The 19,771-nt window shown below is 37.8% G+C and overlaps 1 protein-coding gene across 10 annotated transcripts in view; it reads left to right on the forward strand.

Annotated features, from left to right (window-relative positions):
• Nucleotides 1-19,771, forward strand: part of KDM6A (lysine demethylase 6A) — a 206,335-nt gene that overhangs the window by 144,589 nt on the left and 41,975 nt on the right. For 3 of the 10 annotated variants that reach the window (XM_049644576.1, XM_049644569.1, XM_049644573.1), the window contains 9 exons: nt 2,129-2,222; nt 4,948-5,074; nt 10,223-10,321; nt 10,450-10,669; nt 11,229-11,363; nt 11,814-11,969; nt 12,531-12,626; nt 13,823-13,924; nt 14,599-14,994. In XM_049644576.1, coding sequence (XP_049500533.1) covers nt 2,129-2,222; nt 4,948-5,074; nt 10,223-10,321; nt 10,450-10,669; nt 11,229-11,363; nt 11,814-11,969; nt 12,531-12,626; nt 13,823-13,924; nt 14,599-14,994 — 1,425 coding nt within the window. The remainder of the gene's footprint in view (nt 1-2,128; nt 2,223-4,947; nt 5,075-10,222; nt 10,322-10,449; nt 10,670-11,228; nt 11,364-11,813; nt 11,970-12,530; nt 12,627-13,822; nt 13,925-14,598; nt 14,995-19,771) is intronic. The other 7 variants (XM_049644570.1, XM_049644572.1, XM_049644571.1 and 4 more) reach the window with 7 other exon arrangements.

The raw sequence follows: 19,771 nt of genomic DNA on the forward strand, positions 1-19,771 counted from the left end.
TTTCTTTTGAGTTCTAGCCCAGGCACCAATTGGCACCTGCCTTCGGATGGAAATCCTAGTAAAAGGTAGTTTACTCATCCAGTGTCATGCCCTTTTGCTAAGTCTATCTGGTTTCAGCCTGATTTTGGTTTCTCTCTAGGCTTTCTGACAGTTGACTTTTATATTTTATCCAGAACTTAAAGCCATCTGTGGAACAGCTACTCCAGCATTACCAGAGGAAAAACGTTACTAAACATCTTTAAAGATAAACTCATCTTGCTTTTCATATGCCATATATAATTGCTACTTAATGTTCTAGTGTATGCATCCATCATATTTTGTGTTTTTACTCCCTAGTGACATGGACCTAGGTTGTCCCTGAATTCCTGATACCGTGAACAGTACCATTTAGAACATTACCTGTGGAAAGGTTTCTTTGGCATCTTTGTCCCAAGAGTAAGCTTGCTGGACTGTAGTGTATCTGCATGCCTGTTTGCACACCTAATTTCATGCGTGAATCCTCTTCCAGCAGGGCGCACATACACATCCCCAACTTTGGATTTACCCAACTTTCTTATGTTTGCCATTCTGATGGGTAGATGGTGGTATCTCATTTAAACTTGCACTTCTAGAGATGTACACTTGTTCACATGGTTTTCACATTTTCTGTGTTGGTTTGTGTCCATTGCCTGATTTTCTGCTATGTGGTTCAAACCAGATCTTTACTTCTCTCATGATTTGTGTTGTTTTGGCCATGTCACATAAGTTCTTTACAGTCTCAAGGACATATTCCTGCCAGTATATGGTATGAGGTAGAAATCCAACTTTGATTCTCAGTATGATGCAACCAAATTTTCAAGTGTGTCGTGTTTTGTTTTGTTCTTATTATCAGTGTTTAGAAATATGTTTTAGCATACCATTGGAAGGAATTGACCTGAATAACTTGGTCCTTATCTTGTGTTAATTGTCTAAATGACTTTTTGAGATCAGATTAATATTTAGGGGGAACTAATTTAACTGATGAATAAAAGTTTATGTAATAACTTCTGTTAATCTCAGTGGCCAATTCTTTCAGATCTTTCCTGTGTTGACGTACTGTATTCATGTAGTTCCTTATTTGTTTCCATACTTCTTTGCTTATCTCATTTGATCTTTAGAACAACTCCAGATAGAAAGATTAGGTATTAACTCTGTTTTATGGATGTTGAATCTTTGTTTAAGTGATTTGCCTGAGGCTCCTACACCTGGTTTCGGATTTCTACCTCCTCCGTGTTTTGTTTTGTTTTTTTTTTTTGTTTTTTTTTTTTGAGAAGCATTTGTTTGCTCAGGCAGCCATGTACTGTTGCTGATAATGAATAATAGCCCCTTCAGTTCATTGTTCTGCTGAGTATGTTTTAAAGGTAATATTTATGAGATTTTCTTTTATTGGCTTATCCCTTTTTTCCTCCCTTTCCTTTTTCTTGGAGGAGTTGTCTTAAGCTTTATGACAGTAGTAGTAATGGGTTTTAGTCACACACATACTTTTTGAGGAGAGGAGTGTGCATAAATGGTTTTATTTAGAAATTTGCCAATGGAACCTTAAATGTTGTGAACATTGTTAGACCATGAGAGGTTTGGTATCTTTAAAGCCATACATATTATAAATTTTTTCATAGGCTGTATACCAGTAACTATCCTTTCAACTTAGATTCTAACTGCTTTTGCACTTAGATTTTTTAAAGCAGTCTTGGCATATGTTCTGTTTATGTTAAGTTGCTTGGGAACTTGGTGTTTCTAGGCAGATCATAACACTGGGAGGTAGAGTACTTCTCTAGCTTCATCAGTGTTCCTAAATAAAGTTGAAATTATTTGTTATTGAATAAGTTGAGATTGTTTTAACAATTGAGATTTGGCAGATTCTTAAAAGGGCCTATTTTAATACTTTATTGTATCGAATGTTTTACTGGTGTTAATTGCTCTGAAACATGGCCTGTCCACAACTGTCTGGTGTAAAAGGAACGCTCAGTAATGGAACTAGCCTTTTTTCTTTCGGTTAGCTTAAGAAATATGCTAAAGTATCAGTATTGTGTAGTAAATCTTAATATATGAGCAAATTCTTTAAAGATAATGCTTTTATTTTTCTTTGAATCCCTTTTTTTCTGCTTTTTAGAGGAAGTATCATTCTGCAAAGGAAGCTTATGAACAACTTTTGCAGACGGAAAACCTTTCTGCACAAGTAAAGGCAACTGTCTTACAACAGTTAGGTATGTAATAATAGTGTACTATAAATATTTCTCTTTATGATTTTTCCATGTCAGAGATGGCAGATATGTGGCTCATGTATTCTATTCTCTTTTCCTTCCTTTACCCAGAGTTGATAGAATTAACTCGAACCCAGCATATTTCCCCTTTCAGCCAAGCATTGTCCATCTCACGGTCCATCTCGTTACCGTTCTTCAGTGCAGTTGGTCCTTTTAAATTCTTAGAATTATTCTCTAGTACTTAACCCATGGGTGAGGGGGATTGAGTACTTCCTTTGTGCCAGATATGCTTAGCACTGAATGAAGTTAAGTGATTTGTGTAAAGTCACTTAGTGGTTGGTGAGCTTGCGTTCTTAGCCCTATCAATAATATTAACTAAAACGTTTCATCGAAAAGTTGTGCAACATCTAATGGTATAGTTTTTGTACACATGTAATTCTTTTCTGATGTTGAAGAAATGTAGCCATTTGGATGACACATTAGTGTCACTCTGACCAAGAAGATAGTGATTGAGTTCTCCACGTTTAATTTTGTTGCTTAGTTATTGGGTCATGTTTCTTATCTGTATATGGTGTTTGGGTCCCCTCCTCCCCCTAGCTTTTGTTTCTTTGTTTTTGGTCTGGGCAAATAATTTATTCTTAATTTTTAACCAACATTGTAGTAATATGAATGTTTTCATAATGTGACTATTTTTACATAATTTTAAAATTACTTAAGCCTAGATTTTATCACTGATCTTCATGATATTGATATGTATCATATGATTAATTATATAAAATAAACACATTACCTTAATATAAAACTTTTGTTTTTAGGTTTGTTTTTAATTTAATCTCTGGTTAGAATTTTACTTGTGTTATCCATACTTTTAAGAATTAGAGAAGTATTTGAATATTTGTTTTTAATAAGTTTACAGACCGTGTTTGAGTAGTGTGAATTCATATCTTCAAATTAAAACAAGTTTATTAGTATAGTAAAGAAAGATTTTGTGCAGTTCTTAAGTAAAAAGAACAAAGTGATGCCTTTATCATAAGACAGCTTACTCATTCAGCTAATACTTGAATATGAGCTGTTTTGTTAATCCACACTATTTATAATCAAGTTTTTGTGCATTTCAGCTGCAGTGAGGAATGTGTCAATAGTAAAAATGCATACACCTTTTAAATTTAAGACATAGATTGAAATAGTTTTGGTCTAGTTACGTGTGAATCACTTGTCCTCTTTGGCATTGGCTTACCATATTTCGAAGTATAGAAGTATAATAAACTTTTCGTGCTTTTGAAAGGAAAAACACTTCTCCTAATTAAGTCTAATTTATGCCTGTGTATCAATCCTTCCTACTTGCTTGTCACTGCTGCTTCAGCAGCTCCTTTTAGAGCCTGTTTCTCTAGGTTCCATTCTTACTAGTAATAGCAGGAGGTAAGAGGAACAGATGAATAAATATAAATGTGTTATTGACATGTATTTCTGTAAAACATACTAATGCAGTCCTTGAAATATATTTTGGCGCACAGCAACTATAATAAATGTCAGAAAATAACGGTCCTTATTTGTTATATGTAATATGGACTATACACAAAGAACAACGCTGATTTTATGCACTTGAAATGATCCACAGCTGAAATATGACTTCCCCAGCAAATCAAATCATTCCTGTGTTGTCTTAAAAGTTTTAGAATACAGTATTGCATGATCCAATCTTTTGATAGCTTATATAACGATTATTTAATAAAAATTGTGCATATTTAAGGTGCACAACATGATGTTTTGGTACATCGTGAAATGATTAGTATTGTCGAGCTAATCAGCATATCCATCTCTGCACATAGTTACTATTTGTGTGTGGTGGGAGCACCTAAAACCTACTCTCTTAGCAAATTTCTATTAATATATTAGAGTATTATTAACTATAGTCATTCTGCTATGTATTACTCTCTAGACTTACTCCTGCTACGTAACTGTAACTTGTACCCTTGGACCAGTTTCTCCCCATTTCCCCTACCTCCCCATTCCTGGTAACCATCGGTCTACTGTCTGCTTCTATATATTCACCTTTTTGAGATTCTACATATAATTGAGATTCTGCACAATCTATATGTATTGATTAAACATTTGTGGTACCCATTTTAAACCATTTTTATTTGCACCATTTGAATATACTTAGACTTGGGTTTTATTTTTAAATAATTGTCAAATGCTTTACAGTTTTTATTTTAGATAAGTTATTAATACATGTGGCCATTGCCAGTGAGATAGGGTTGTATGTGGGTGTTGTACTCTGAGCTATCATTGATTAAATCATCTTATATGTACTCCTTGGAAATAAACAATGGGTTAATAGACTGTCTTGGAGAGTCTTAAAATGCACATAAAATTTTACATGGAACAGTGAATTTTTATATTCTTTGTTTCATAACTTGGAATTTTTTCAAACACCAAAATTAGAAAAGAAGAACTGTAGTTTGTAATCTAAGTGTTAAGTCAGTACTTAAAATCGTTTTGGTTTCTCTGGAATAAAGTTCTTTATAGGTTTGACTGTACCTTCCTGTGAGAAACAGACTTCCTTATGGTCAGAATTGGCAGTTCTAAATTTTGGGAATGTGTGTGCCGAACTAAATGAATAAATTGACTGAAAAAAAAATATTTTTATGTGTTTTCTGTTTGGTATTCTTAAAAACTGAAGAACAATTAAGTCATCTTTGTAAATATTTTTAATCATTTACTGTAGGTTGGATGCATCACACTGTGGATCTTCTGGGAGATAAAGCCACCAAGGAAAGCTATGCTATTCAGTATCTCCAAAAGTCCTTGGAAGCAGATCCTAATTCTGGCCAGTCCTGGTATTTCCTCGGAAGGTGAGACTTAGCAGACACTTAACACTATGCTTTTGTTTATTCCAGCTAAGAGATTGGAATTATGAGCTATATAATTTTGTTTATATTTATAACTTGATTAGTGTCTTTTCCTTTTTAAATATATTGTCGCAAAGATTTCTGGAAAGTTAAAGCTTCTGAATGTGACAGTTTTTCTCAGCATAATCTGGTCAGCCAGGACATTTCTTATTTTGCGTGTTGGATTTTCATTTGACTTGAATCATTGCTGGCTTTTAAAAAGACTTATCAGATAGTAATTCTTCATCCTAGTATTTAAATGCCTTTCCTTCTGATTTCTGTTATTTTTTTTATATGTCTGTTGAACAGAACCGAATTAATTTTTCATTCTGCCTGGTGACCACCAGTAGCCAGTGGAACCTTGCTATTTGTAATTTTGATTAATGATATATACATTAGAATGGACATATTTGATGAATAGTAGGTCTCAAATCAGTTCTACTTGAAATCTCACAGGGAGAAAGTGGATACATTATTATTGGATCTGTTGGAAAGGAGAAGTAACATGTAATGAAAATAGTGTTCTGCAAGTCTGTAAACTTTTCTCTGTACTTTAAATGCCTAAATTGTGCTCACTGATTATCTAAAATATACCTTATGTATGTGTATCTGATAGATTATATTTTGGGGACATTATTAGATCGTCTTTTGGTTCCTAACTGGTTTTAGCTTTTATGGTGTGGTGGAAAGATCAGTGTACTAGCAGCTGGGAGACTTGGATTTAGGTCTTGGCTAGGCTACTGTTTATAGATCATGGGTGATACAGTTAAACTTTTTGATGCTTCAGTTTTCTTTTAACCTTTTAAATAAGAGGATTATATTAGATCAGTGGTTTTCATTGGGGGCCTATTTTGTCCCATAGGGGACATTTTATAATGTCTGGAGATAGTATTTTGTATGGTTTCATTTTTCCTTTAAATTTAGCAAAGTGTGTTTGTATGAGATGGAGTAGTACTAAGATTTTTTAAAAAAGATGTTTGATTAGTCATTAATAATGTACAACAAGAGTTGGCTGGGAAAGTACCTATTTTTAGCAGAAATTTTCTAATACCTTCCAAGTCCTAGAAAATCATCTGATTTGGGTTGCTCACTAAAAAGCTTGAGAGTCCAAACTTTGTTTTTCTCTTTCACTGAATGAAGATATTTGGGGGCAGAGACTGGAACCTACCATCTTTGTATACTGTCGACTAGCAGCGTGGCTATTGAGTGAATGCAGTAAATGAACTAACTGAACACCATTTGCTTTTCGAGCTAACACCATTGCTGCTGTTTAGTGTTGCACAGTGGGATGCTTCATACAGGGACTGAAAAGGAGACGGAGTACTGGGAAGTAGGGACTGCCTAGACTTTGTCTCTAGTGTTAACATTTACATACGAAAATTTCTTTTTATACAGGTTAAAAGGCATGTGTAGTAGCAATTATTTTCATTTTGACCTAAGATGAAGAATAGTAGCGGCTCAGTCAGTTAAGCGTCCGACTTTGGCTCGGGTCATGATCTCGTGGTTCATGAGTTTGAGCCCCTTGTCAGGCTCTGTGCTGACAGCTCAGAGCCTGGAGCCTGCTTTGGATTCTCTCTCTCTCTCTCTCTCTCTCTCTCTCTCTCTCTCTCTCTCAAAAATAATAAACATTAAAAAATTTTTTTTTTAAGTTCTTAAAGCTCTGAATAAAGACCTCAGGTGTCAGTAAGCAACTTTGGGATTTGATGACCCTAATATTCTACGGCTTTTTATTACTTATGTTCACATTCAGATCTGTGTTGAAGATGTCCTTTGACATGTGTATATCATAATAAAGGTGTAATGTGGTAATGCTCTTATAGTAGTACTAATCATTGGCAGTGTTATCACAGAACTATAGAATGTTAGAGCTAGGAGGGACCAGGGAGGTCACCTGCTTCACTCTGTAAACCCTGTTATTTTACAGATGTAGAAATAGAGTTCAGAGGAGTGAAATGGTTTATCTAAGGTTACAGTCGCACAGGTAACTAAATCAGAACAGGAACTAGAGCCTAGGTTCACGTATTGCTTTTTCAAAGACACAGGGCTGTCTCAGGGGCACTTAGTTAAGTTTTGCTACAGGAAAAGTGGTTGGTGGTTCGACTGGGACATCTGTAGTTGGGCACATTGGTTTTCTACTTTTCACTTTGTACGAATGGAATGTGAAAACATGAATTTTGGGAATTACTGCTTATTCCTCCCAGTGGTTAGGTAAATTTGTCTATAAATCCTGAGATTTGGCTTTCATTTAACAACAACAAACAGAACGTGTTTTCTACTATCTGTTAAGGATTCCCTTTCTTTGTGGTGTCTGTCCCTACATGGCGTTGTTCATAACTTCTCCTGAAGTTATTAACAAACTTTGTGGAAGTTTGCAGGTACTCTCTGACATTGCCTTCTCTCAGTCACTGACATTTCTTATTACCCAGTCCACAAGATTAGTTATCCTTGGGCTTATTTTAACGTCTCCCTTGTAGGTGTCCTATATATATATTTTTAACATTTATTCACTTTTCGAGAGACAGAGCGTGAGTGGGGGAGGAGGAGGGAGAGAGGGAGAGGGAGGGAAACAGAATCCGGAGCAGGCTCCAGGCTCCGAGCTGTCAGCACAGAGCCCGACATGGGGCTCGAACTCACGGACGGCGAGATCATGACCTGAGGTGAAGTCGGTCGCCCAACCGACTGAGCCGCCCAGGTGGCCCAGGTGGCCCAGGTGTCCTGTATTCTTAAACCCTCTCTTCTATATGGATGAATTCCAAATCTAGATTTCTACATTTCGAGGTATTAAATTTCAGGACCACATCTCTTACTCTTTACCTAACATTATCTATTTTAGTGTTCTCATCTCACGTCAAAGTAAGCATATTTCAAAGCTCATTCATCATATTCTTTTCCAAACCAGCTCTTCTCCTTTTATTTTTGTCAATGATGTCACCATTTCTTTTTTAACTCTCTTTGATCAGGCTTAAAAACTAAGTTATAAGCCCCTGCTATGAATATCTAATCAGTCAGTCACAAAAGTCCTTATATCTTTTGGTTTACTATATTTCTCCCTTCTTTTTCTTTCTTTCCATTTTCGTTATTTTCACCCCAATTTTGGCCTGTTCCAAACCAGTGAGTATAGCTGCCTTTTTTACTGTCCATAATTTATTTTTCTTTCAGTTTATCTCTACACATTGCTAGCAGATTACTATTCCTATAAAGTGCTTTCATGGTGCCATTTCCCTTGTTAGAAGAACAAAAACTTCAGGGTAACCTCGGGCTGGATTTATAATTCTCTACTATTTGTGCTATCTTATGTACATTAAGTTTTGGTTACACTGCCTAAACAACATTTAAAAAAATTTTTTTTAATGTTTATTTATTTTTGAGACAGAGAGACAGAGTATGAGCAAGGGAGGGGCAGAGAGAGGGAGACACAGAATCTGAAATCTGAAGCAGGCTCCAGGCTCTGAGCTGTCAGCATAGAGCCCGACGCGGGGCGCAAACCCACGAACCGCGAGATCATGACCTGAGCCCAAGTCGGATGCTTAACCGACTGAACCACCCAGGCACCCCCCAAACAACATTTTAAAATGCCCTCTTTCATCTTCTCTGTCTGAATCAGGCGTTCCCAGACTTCTGGATTGCAGGAATCAGCAAAATTTCAAAGAATAATTATGAGGATCTAAATATTTAATTTGGGCAAGTGAAAACATTTAAGATATTTTTGCCATTTAGTCAGCCAGTAGTATTTCAAAATAAGTCAGTTACAGTATAAGTATTAATTACTTTAATGGAATATTTATATATATAAGTATATGTTGCTGTGTTTCTATTTTATTTTCGTGGCCATAAATTGCTTTATACTGGCTGATAATTGGGAATCACTGATCTAAACAACATGCCTCTATACTTATTTTAAATTCCTTAGTGTTATCCTTCCTTTTTTGCTTTTCCTAAATCCTGTAGTGTGTATTGTGGTGTCTCCTACCCTAAATTCTCAGACCAGAGAATTGCCTGTGACAGACATTCGATATGGCATCATGACATTTGTAATATGTCTTCAGTCCTCAACTAAATTGTAAGCTCCATGAAGACAGACAGGGACTGGGTTTTGTCTTTTCTTTTTTCCTTAGTGCCAAGCACTAAGAAGATAATTTCTGTATTTATAGTTTCAGCTGCTGTTCTGTGTATCCATCAGGTATATCTGCATTAAGAAGATAACAGGTTCCTCTCTCTCTCTCTCAAAAAAAAATAAATGTTAAAAAAAAATTACAAAGTGGGGGGGCGCCAGGGTGACTCAGTCAGTTAAGTGTTTGACTTCAGCTCAGGGCATGATCTCACAGTCCGTGAGTTTGAGCCCTGCACTGGGCTCTGCGCTGACAGCTCAGAGCCTGCAGCCTGCTTCAGATTCTGTGTCTCCCTTTCTCTCTGTCCCTCCCCTGCTTGCACTCTGTCTCTCTGTCTCTCTGTCTCTCTCTCTCAAAAAAAACATAAATAAACATTAAAAAAAATTACAAAAAAACCACAGGTCCTTGAAACTTTAATCAATCAGACCTTGCTACCCTTACATGTCATGAAATACCGCACTCACCTTATTATACTGTTTTTGATAGTTAGCTTGGTTTTGCCTGCATCTTAATGTTTGTATTTTTTACAAATTACAGAATGGTTGACCTCATGGTCATTATTTAGGAAAGTAGAATTGAAATCAGATTCATCCAGTCTTACCAGAATAGAATGGTTTTCTTGGTTTTTTTAAGTCTATATTCTTTATGTAAGCTATGTAAATATACCAAGCGATATAAGTGGCATGGCAAGTGCATGTGTGAGCACGCATGCGCGCTTTCAACTCTCAATAGAATACTGAAGTAATACGGCCTTTAATTACTTTAATATTGTTCATTAATGTATCATGCTTTAGCACTTACCAGATAGACTATAGTATAGTTTATTGAATGGTTAATTATAATGTACATTATAATTATAATTTTATATACACACACGCACACACATTCACAGAAATATGTTAGCTCATTCAGAATTTTAATTTGCTTTGATGTATGTAGTCCATTTTTCAGCAGATTAATCAGTATTAATGCAATTGTCTGGATTTTTTTTCCCTCCCCTCAGGTGCTATTCAAGTATTGGGAAAGTTCAGGATGCCTTTATATCTTACAGGCAGTCTATTGATAAATCAGAAGCAAGTGCAGATACGTGGTGTTCAATAGGGTAAGACTTTATATAAAAATAATGGTATTATACTCGATACATGACAGTTACATATCACATATAATATACTTGGTGAGGCTGAGTAGTTCTCAGTTGACCTCTTGTTTGTCCTTAATTTTTCTTTCTAGCGTGCTATATCAGCAGCAGAATCAGCCTATGGATGCTTTACAGGCTTATATTTGTGCTGTACAATTGGACCATGGCCATGCTGCAGCCTGGATGGACCTAGGCACACTCTACGAATCCTGCAACCAGCCTCAGGATGCCATTAAATGCTACTTAAATGCAACCAGAAGCAAAAGTTGTAGTAATACCTCTGCACTTGCAGCACGAATTAAGTATTTACAGGTAAAACTTTTAAATAGCAGTTTTTTAAAGACACATGTTTCCCCATGACACTCAGGCAGGAGGCGGGTGGCTGGAAAGTTTGTCTAGTTGTGTTTTGCTGTCTATAATTTGTTTCCATATTTTGTAAACATACCATAGCTTGTAATATTATTTCACTTTTCATTTTAAGTAAGAGATGCAGTATTTTAAAAGATGCTCTTTTGCACATTTACTGTTGATGTATATTAATTTACATAATTTTTTTCTACGTACTGTCTACATTTTTAAGTTGTCATAGCATTTTAGAGAAAAGAACACAAACACTGTCTTTCACTCTTGCTTGGAGTTTCATGAGAAGACAGCTATGAGAACTTTGAAAACAGAGCTCAGCTTTGTTTGAATTCTCACAAAGGTCTATATTCTGGTTACCCTCTTTATACTTAGTATCTTTCTGAAACCCCAAATTAAGAATCTATTTTCTTTTAAAAACAATTAGTTATAGCATTTAGGAAGATTTAGTGGACTTGCTCTTACTCAAGTAGGCTTGTGTTAAATTTGCTTTTTACATAATTTTTCCTAGGCTCAGTTGTGTAACCTTCCACAAGGTAGTCTACAGAATAAAACTAAGTTACTTCCTAGTATTGAGGAGGCGTGGAGCCTACCAATCCCCGCAGAGCTTACCTCCAGGCAGGGTGCCATGAACACAGCACAGCAGGTGAGAAGTTGGGTTATGTTCTGCAGGTACCCAGCTTTAAGGGTTCTTTTCAATCTGTAGTGGTCAAGCGTATTTTACTAAGTACAGGAGCCTTTTATTAATGGAAAAGCCTTTGGATTTAATTGTGAAGGGAATCTAGAACGAAATAAAACTCCCTCTGATATGGGAAGAAATTTTGGGGTGCCAATTTAGAACCTTTGTGCATTTTCATGATTTTGAAGGAGATTTCTTAAAATGATGCTGCAGTGGTTTGTTTAATTTTTAAAGCAGTTTTTCAAAGGAAGGTACACATTCCTCCATTGATGATCATTTGATTTTGATTTTCAATAATTGCCATCAGCGATGTCCACATAGCTTTGAAAAGTATGCAGTCTGTAAAGTTTTATAATTTGAAGGAATGAACTAAGAATATATAGAACCCTATTTTTGTCTTCCTTCTGTGATTCTTAGGCATGTAAACCTCATCATGCAAATACTGAACCTGTGTTAGGCCTCAGTCAAACACCAATTTCACAGCAGTCCTTGCCACTACACATGATTCCTTCTAGCCAAGTAGATGACCTGTCCAGTCCTGCCAAGAGGAAAAGAACATCTAGTCCAACAAAGGTATATATTTTAGAGAAATAGAAAATCCCAGTCCAAAAGGAATCTCCCAACTGCCCTGAACTTGTGCAGTTTGAATATCTCCTGTCCTTTATTTTAAATCTGTGGACATCAAAAGAGTGAAAGGTTTGAGTTTTTCCATCCCAAATTCTTAGCATCCTATTAAATACAGAACGTAGGGATAAATTTGCATTCATCAAGTCATTTTATTCATCTCCCTGCCGTTAAGATCTCAACACACTTTTCATCATCACTTTCTACTGACATTGAGATAAATTTATTATTGGATCTAGTGGACAGTGTGGTGTTTAGGTTAGCCATTTGGGCCATAGTTTAGGGGTGGGCTTTTTCGGGTGGTTGATTAAAGAATCAGTATTTTTTTTTAATTTATGATTTCCCAAATTTATTATGCATGTGAAATTATTTTTAATAGAATTTAATGTCATAACATTTTTTATATGTAAATATTCCAATTCATAGTCATTTGGCCTTCACGAGTCATTCTTGTTAACTCTGTGGATTTAACCAAATATTCTTTAATTTTTTTTTATCGATTTTCCTCAGAATACTTCTGATAATTGGAGTAGTGGCCATGCAGTGTCACATCCTCCAGTACAGCAACAAGCTCATTCGTGGTGTTTGACACCACAGAAACTACAGGTATGTAAGAGAATGCTTTTGACAGATTGTTTTTCCTCTTGCAAAGGAGTAGAAGAAGTAAACTTTAAAATTTTAAGTATTAATTCTTAAAGTTGAGTGGCAGTCAATCCAGTCAAATGCACATAAGTAAAATGAACCCACGTTTGTCAGAGTAGTGGGATAATTAGTTCCCGATTTTCACCTATTTTTGGTTTTATTTTTAAACAGGCAACGTTCACATAGTTCCAAGTGCATCTGTATGGTTCTAGGTTCCACAGGGCAAATTCCTGCCCACTTAGCTTTTGGCTCCTGCCCGTATCCACTTAGCTCTCCCTCTAACAGCTAGCCAGTGTTACCAGTTTACCTGTCTTCCCTGAGATATGTTCAGGCTTGCACAAGCAACCATGCATCCTCCTCCTCTCACGCGTTACTCATTTTCTCCTTTTTTATACAAATGGTAGAATGCTCCGCCTGTTGATTGTTCAGTGTATTTCATAGGCCTTTCCTTGTCGGGATGTAAAGAGCTTCTTTGTTGTTTTATGGCCACAGCGTATTTCTTTTTTTTAAAAAATTTTCTAATGTTCATTTATTTTTGAGAGACAGAGACACAGCATGAGCGGGGAAGGGGCAGAGAGAGAGAGGGAGACACAGAATCCGAAGCAGGCTCCAGGCTCTGAGCGCTCGGCACAGAGCCCGATGTGGGGCTGGAACTCACGGACCGTGAGATCATGACCTGAGCCGAAGTCGGCGCTTCACTGACCGAGCCACCCAGGCGCCCCCGCCATAGCATATTTCTTCCGTAGATGCACACCTTCAGCAGAGCACTGATTTTCGGTAGTCAGGCTGTCTTCACACTTTTCCTGTTCCAAACAGTGATGCTTTGAGTGTACTTGTCCTAATGCATTGTAAGTGTAAAGAACTTTCTGTGTGAATACTGAAAACTAGAGTATTAATGAGTAAAATTTTATGCCCACTTGTCTCAGATACCACATTACAGTAAACTTCTTTTGATGAATGTTTATTTCTTAATTTCTCAAACTTCTTAAAGGACTTCATCTCTGGGTTAGTTGCTGTTGGTCAGGAATCCGTATCTTTGACTAGATAGCGGCTCCGCATTGGCCCAGTCGTTTCATGACGAGGTTGCTTAGAACAGTGAGCTTGAGCTGGTTTCTTAGATATGTCTTTGACCGTATTCTCCTTTCTTCTTCTTCTTCTAGCACTTGGAACAGCTCCGTGCAAATAGAAATAACTTAAATCCAGCACAGAAACTGATGCTGGAACAGCTGGAAAGTCAGTTTGTCTTAATGCAGCAACACCAAGTGTGTATAGCATTTTTTTCCCCTAAAATTTGTTAGCATTTTGAGTACTTTTATTGACTGAAACATTTTAGAGCATGGTCATGCCTGCTTCTTTCTACCAGTATTTGGTGGAATTTAGTAATCTTGCTTCTTAAAATACTAATAATGGACAGAGAGTTTTAGGAAAAAACAGCTATAAATTTAATTTTGAGCACAAGACTTGGTATTTTATTATTTATTTACATGCTATTTTACCGCTGTTCTGAGGGTTTATTTCTATTATTGAATACTTAACGAGCTGTCCTAAACCGAGATGGGGTTCTTCAGGACTTGTTGAATTTGGAGGATCTGACATACAAATATAATAGAGTGTAAATTGGAGATCCTCTATTTTGTGATTGGGAAAAAGACCTGTAAATTCCACAGTTTTCTTAATTTTCAGCTGCTTTCTTTTGTCGTTACTAAAGGGATGTTTCTTAAAAATAAAACAGATTTCTGCTTTTCTGAGGAAGCTAATCTAAATATGACTGAACACAATTTCTTGTTTTTAAAAAAGTGTGTATTTTTCAGCCTAGAGAAATTAAATGTTAGGGTAAAATCAGAGATTACCCGGTTATATATACTCCTTCATATTTTTGGTCCTCTACCTTATGGCCCACACAAGGAGCGTTTATTTTTCATTTGCCTTTTGACAGATGAGACAAACAGGAGTTGCACAGGTACGATCTACTGGAATTCCTAACGGGCCAACAGCTGACTCATCACTGCCTGCAAACTCCATCTCTGGCCAGCAGCCCCAGCTCGCTCTGACCAGAGTGCCTAGCGTGTCTCAGCCTGGAGTCCGCCCTGCCTGCCCTGGGCAGCCTTTGGCCAACGGACCCTTTTCTACAGGCCATGTTCCCTGTAGCACATCAAGAACGCTGGGGAGTACAGACGCTATTTTGATAGGCAATAATCACATAACGGGAAGTGGAAGTAACGGAAACGTGCCTTACCTGCAGCGAAACGCACTCACTCTACCTCATAACCGCACAAACCTGACCAGCAGCGCAGAGGAGCCGTGGAAAAACCAACTATCTAACTCCACTCAGGTAATAGAAGAGCTAGCTGCTTCGTTGGCTTCTCACATACTAGTTCTTTTTTTTTTTTTTTTTTTTTTTTTTTTTTTGGTCTCATGCATTCTGAGAGAAAAAGAAATAGAAGTTTGAGGAACTGTTTTTGTAAGCATTTTATAGTACTGTGATGTTATCAGCTATATTTTGATTCCCAACATACATACACACATACATAAGTGTATTTTCTTTTCCATTATAAGATTCTACACCCACACGTGCACGTACACACACACAGTCTTGGAAATTTCCACAGGATAGACAAAATAGATCATACAGCCCCCCAAAACTTACTGTTTTACTTAGTTAATTTCTCCACATATTGCCTACCTAAGATCAGGTACTTATGCTAATATGTTTTAGGTATTCACTGTGGTGGGAGAAAAAGACCATTAAAGAAGCAGTTACCGTAAATTACTCTGAAGTGTGACTTTGGTGAAAAGTGCTGTCACTGTACCTAGGAGGGCACATAAACCAAGTTGTTAGAGTTTCCAGAAATTGGAGAGTTTGGGAGGGGAGAGAGCTGGTAAAGTGTGCCTAGAGTATAGATTATGAAGAGGGAATGGTGAAATGTGAGGCTGAGGAAGGTAGAGAAAGTTGCCTCATTCTTTTTTTTTCTAAGTTTATTTTTGAGAGCGAGCGAGAGCGAGAACACGAGCAGGGGAGGGGCAGAAAGAGAGGGAGACACAGAATCCGAAGCAGGCTCCAGGCTCTGAACTGTCAGCAGAGCCCGACGTGGGGCTCGAACCCATGAGCTGTGAGATCATGACCTGAGCTGAAGTCAGACACTTAACAGACCAAGCCACCCGGTGCCCCGCCTAATTTGTCTTGAAGGCAAAGTAGAACCACTGCAGTTTTCAAAACAGTAATGGATTTCATGAACATTATTTCTATCAAAGATAGATGTGCCATATTTTACTCCGTTCACTGTTAGACATACAATTTCTAAATTTTCACTTCTCAGTATTTGTGCACATCGTTTTTCCTGTGTTTTTGGGTTGTTTCCATGGAGCGTGTGTTTCAAAATGGAACTGAAGGGTCAAAGAGTAAGCATCCAAAAAAAAATGTTGCCGACACACATTGCCAAATTACTTGTACTTTTGTTAGTAAGAAATATTTGACTTATTGCTGGTTAGCCTTATGTTATTGGTAAAACCAAGATAATTTCATTCTTCAAAGACTTTTAAGTTTATTCTTGAAGTACTTTTCTTGGCGGGACCATCTTCTAGAGTGATTAATAGTTGTATTTATTCTTAAATGTTGAGCACCTCCCATGTGCATGTCCCGTTCGAGGCTCCGCCGCCGACACAAGGATATCTTAATTCATGCAGGTAAAAAGACCATGAACAAGTAAGCATCATATAGAGAATATTAGGTAATGATATGGTGAGTTCTATGGAAAAATGTATTAGGAAGGGGAGCTGGGGCGTCCTAGACATTGGTGGTAGAGGATTCACAGTTGTAAATAGGAAGGTCAGGGAAGGCTTCACGGAAGATGACATTTGAATGAAGACCTGAGAGTTTACAGAGTGAGCCTTGAGGGTATTTGTGATAAGAGTGTTCCAAGTCTCAGGAGCTGGAAGGAGCAATAGGCCCTAGGGTAGGAGTGTGTTTTGCATTTTTTGGAGGTAAGTCAAGGTGGTGAGGATGGCTGAGCACGGCGGGCAGAGGGTAAGAAGGGAGGTACGTATGGTCCAGCTGGCCACGCTGGCCAAGTCCCGTTCAGCCGGGTAGGCTGTTGTAAGGGTATTAGATTTTATTGTGCGTTAAATGGGAAACGGGGTTTTTGAATGGAGGAATGACATGATCTGACTTAGTTTTTAACTAGATCCTCTCTGGTACTCTGTGGATAGACTAAAGGTGGCAAAGGCAGAAATGAGGTGTGTGACCGACTTGGACATTATTGCTGTAATCGAAGTTAAGACATGGTGGTGCCAGGACCCAGAGTGGCAGCATTAGAAGTGGTCAGCTTTTGGGTTCCTTTGGAAGGCAGAGCCGGTAGGATTAGCTGGTAGAGTTGGGGTGTGAGAGGGAGGAATCAAAGCTGGCCTGGCTCAACTCGAGGGATGGATGCGTCTGGGTGAGATCCCCATGGGGTGTGAGTAGATGGAGGAAAGAACTCGAGGTGACCTGTGAGGTGGTAGGAGATCCAGGAGGATGTGAGTGATTGCCTGGAAGCCAAGTGAAGAAAGTCTTTCGAGGAGGAAAGCGTGATCAAAGTGTAAATCCAGTAGTGCTTCATAGGCCTAGTAAGGTAAGGGCTGGGAACTGACCATCTGAGGTATTTGGTGACACTGCTGGGACCAGGAAACTAAGGGGCACGGGCCAATCCACCCCACGACCATGACCTGGTTTTTGTTATTGTTTTTGTATTTACAGCCCACGAATGAAGAATGGGTTTTTTCATTTTTGAAGGGTTCTTAAAAAGAAAAATGGGGGGCGCCTGGGTGGCTCAGTCGGTTGAGTGTCCGACTTCAGCTCAGGTCACGATCTCGCGGTCCGCGAGTTCGAGCCCCGCGTCGGGCTCTGGGCTGATGGCTCAGAGCCTGGAGCCTGCTTCCGATTCTGTGTCTCCCTCTCTCTCTGCCCCTCCCCCGTTCATGCTGTGTCTCTCTCTGTCTCAAAAATAAATAAACGTTAAAAAAAAAAATTTTTTTTTAAAAAGAAAAATGTGTGACAGAGACTATATGGCCCACCCAGCCTAAAGTACTTGCTGTGTGACACTTTACAGAAAACATTTTGCTGACATTTCAGTGGACTTGGTGGGATCAGAAGCCTAATTGAGGTTGGTCTCAACATAAGTGGAAGGAGAGAACTCGAAAACAAGAGATGTAGACAGTCCCAGCACTGACACTTTAAAGTCGTGTGGGCTGTGCACTGCACAGTGCCAGGGGCGATATCCCCATAGACCGTGACATGAAAGGGAAGGAGAGAAACAGGTGGTAGCGGAAGGGGAAGTGCGATGAAGAGTTGTTTTTTGTTTTAAATTTAAGATGGGAGAAAGCAGAAAGAAACTCAAGGCGGGTGGAAGCTCATGAGCAGGGTTCAGTAGAGAGGGAGAAATTAACGTGGGAGACAGAGGAGAGAATTGTTAAAGTAGGTGAGAAGGTGGGATGTGGGGCGGCGGGGGGGGGGGGGGTCGGTTCTGGGTCGGAGAACCTGAGATTTTTGTTAGGATGCCTGTAGTGCTGAGGTATAATTGGCAGTTAATAAACGGGAACCTCTGTTAGGATTGTAACTTACGAATCTGTTGTTCTTCTTTAAGCACATCCAATTCCTGGTTTGCTTAGTTTTGAGATTTTCAGTGAATACTCTCAACTCTAGTTTGGGAATTTGCTGTCTTTTAAAAACATAATTCCAGTGAAAGAGACTTTGGTTTGCAGGCCATGAGGCCTTTGTACATGACTGAATACTGAGTGGTAGAGCGCCCCAGCCTTTGTTTCACAGGTTCCTCAAGGCCAGTGTCCGTAGAAGCTTTATAATTTAGATAATGCGGTTAGGAAAGCTGTCCAAAAAAATGTCATGGAACTGATTCTAGGTCAGAGGTTTCCCAAATGAGGCTGCTGCATGGTCACTGTAGGTAGGGGAGTTCTGTCTCTGGTATTAATATAATTGAAGAGGCTTTTTCAATACTGTCTTCCATAAACCTTTTCACATATTTTCCTCAAGTTGTAATGAAACCTAGACCGTTGATAGACTTGTATGGTCTGTCTACCTTTCAGCTTTTGATGACGAGAGGACATAGAGATCCGTATTCATTTACATTACAGTTATGAAGAGTTTATTCAAAGGTACCATTTAAGATACGAAAGTGAAATTATAGTGATCGTTCAGCAAGTACTCTAAAGAATTTATAACCTAACATATTTGATTTGTAGATAGAGATGATGTAATAAAATGGTTAGTTTCTTTTTTTACTTATCTGCATACTGTAATCAGTGTAACTTGTTAAATGATTATCTTCTGAGTAAATATTTGACGATAGATGGAATTTTGACTCAGCCACCCAGACTGTTTCTTGGATAACATTTTAAGTATTGGCATGCTTATAATATTATAGCATTTTTACTTTGTGAAAAGTTTTCATATAACTTAGAGATTTTATCTTTTAACTACTATTTTTGAAGTTTTAGCTGCCTGTTTAAGCATTTAAAACCAGATTGCATTACTTTGCATGCTCGTTGATGGGTGTCAGCTTTTCACGTATCTGGTTTTTTTAGGTAGATAAGTTTCTTGAATAGAAATATACCGTTTAAGTTTTTTAGTTTTAGAAACTGGTTTCAGGGACATGCTTGCTGGTTTTAACTAGACTATTAAATGCAGCCTTTAGTATATAAATATCTTGTCATCAGCTAAATTGTTATTCCATTGTAGCTTATTACTGACTAATTAAATTTCGCCTAAAGTCAAAAAGGCTTCTAACCTTGCGGCTGAAATAATTTTCAACTCAAAGTGCAACAATCCTAAAATTTTTGCTGGGGTGGAGGGGTCCGTTTGTTATTGGGAATATAAATTTAACAGTGTTGACATATAATTATGATAGTCTGTAAATCCCACACAAGGTACTCTTGTTGATGTTCTGAAATTACAGTTTGGAAATGATTAAATTACTGTTTTATGATTCCAGTGTTACTTTAATCATTGTTGCTGAAAAATTAGCTTTTTCCTATTTAATTATTTTGTCAGTAAGATGAAATGAAAAAATTCTTCTTAAAGAAGTTTATGTGTGACACCAGGGGCAGATTTCAGGTAAAAC

This window comes from Panthera uncia, chromosome X (assembly GCF_023721935.1).
Source record: "Panthera uncia isolate 11264 chromosome X, Puncia_PCG_1.0, whole genome shotgun sequence".
Lineage (NCBI taxonomy): Eukaryota > Metazoa > Chordata > Mammalia > Carnivora > Felidae > Panthera > Panthera uncia.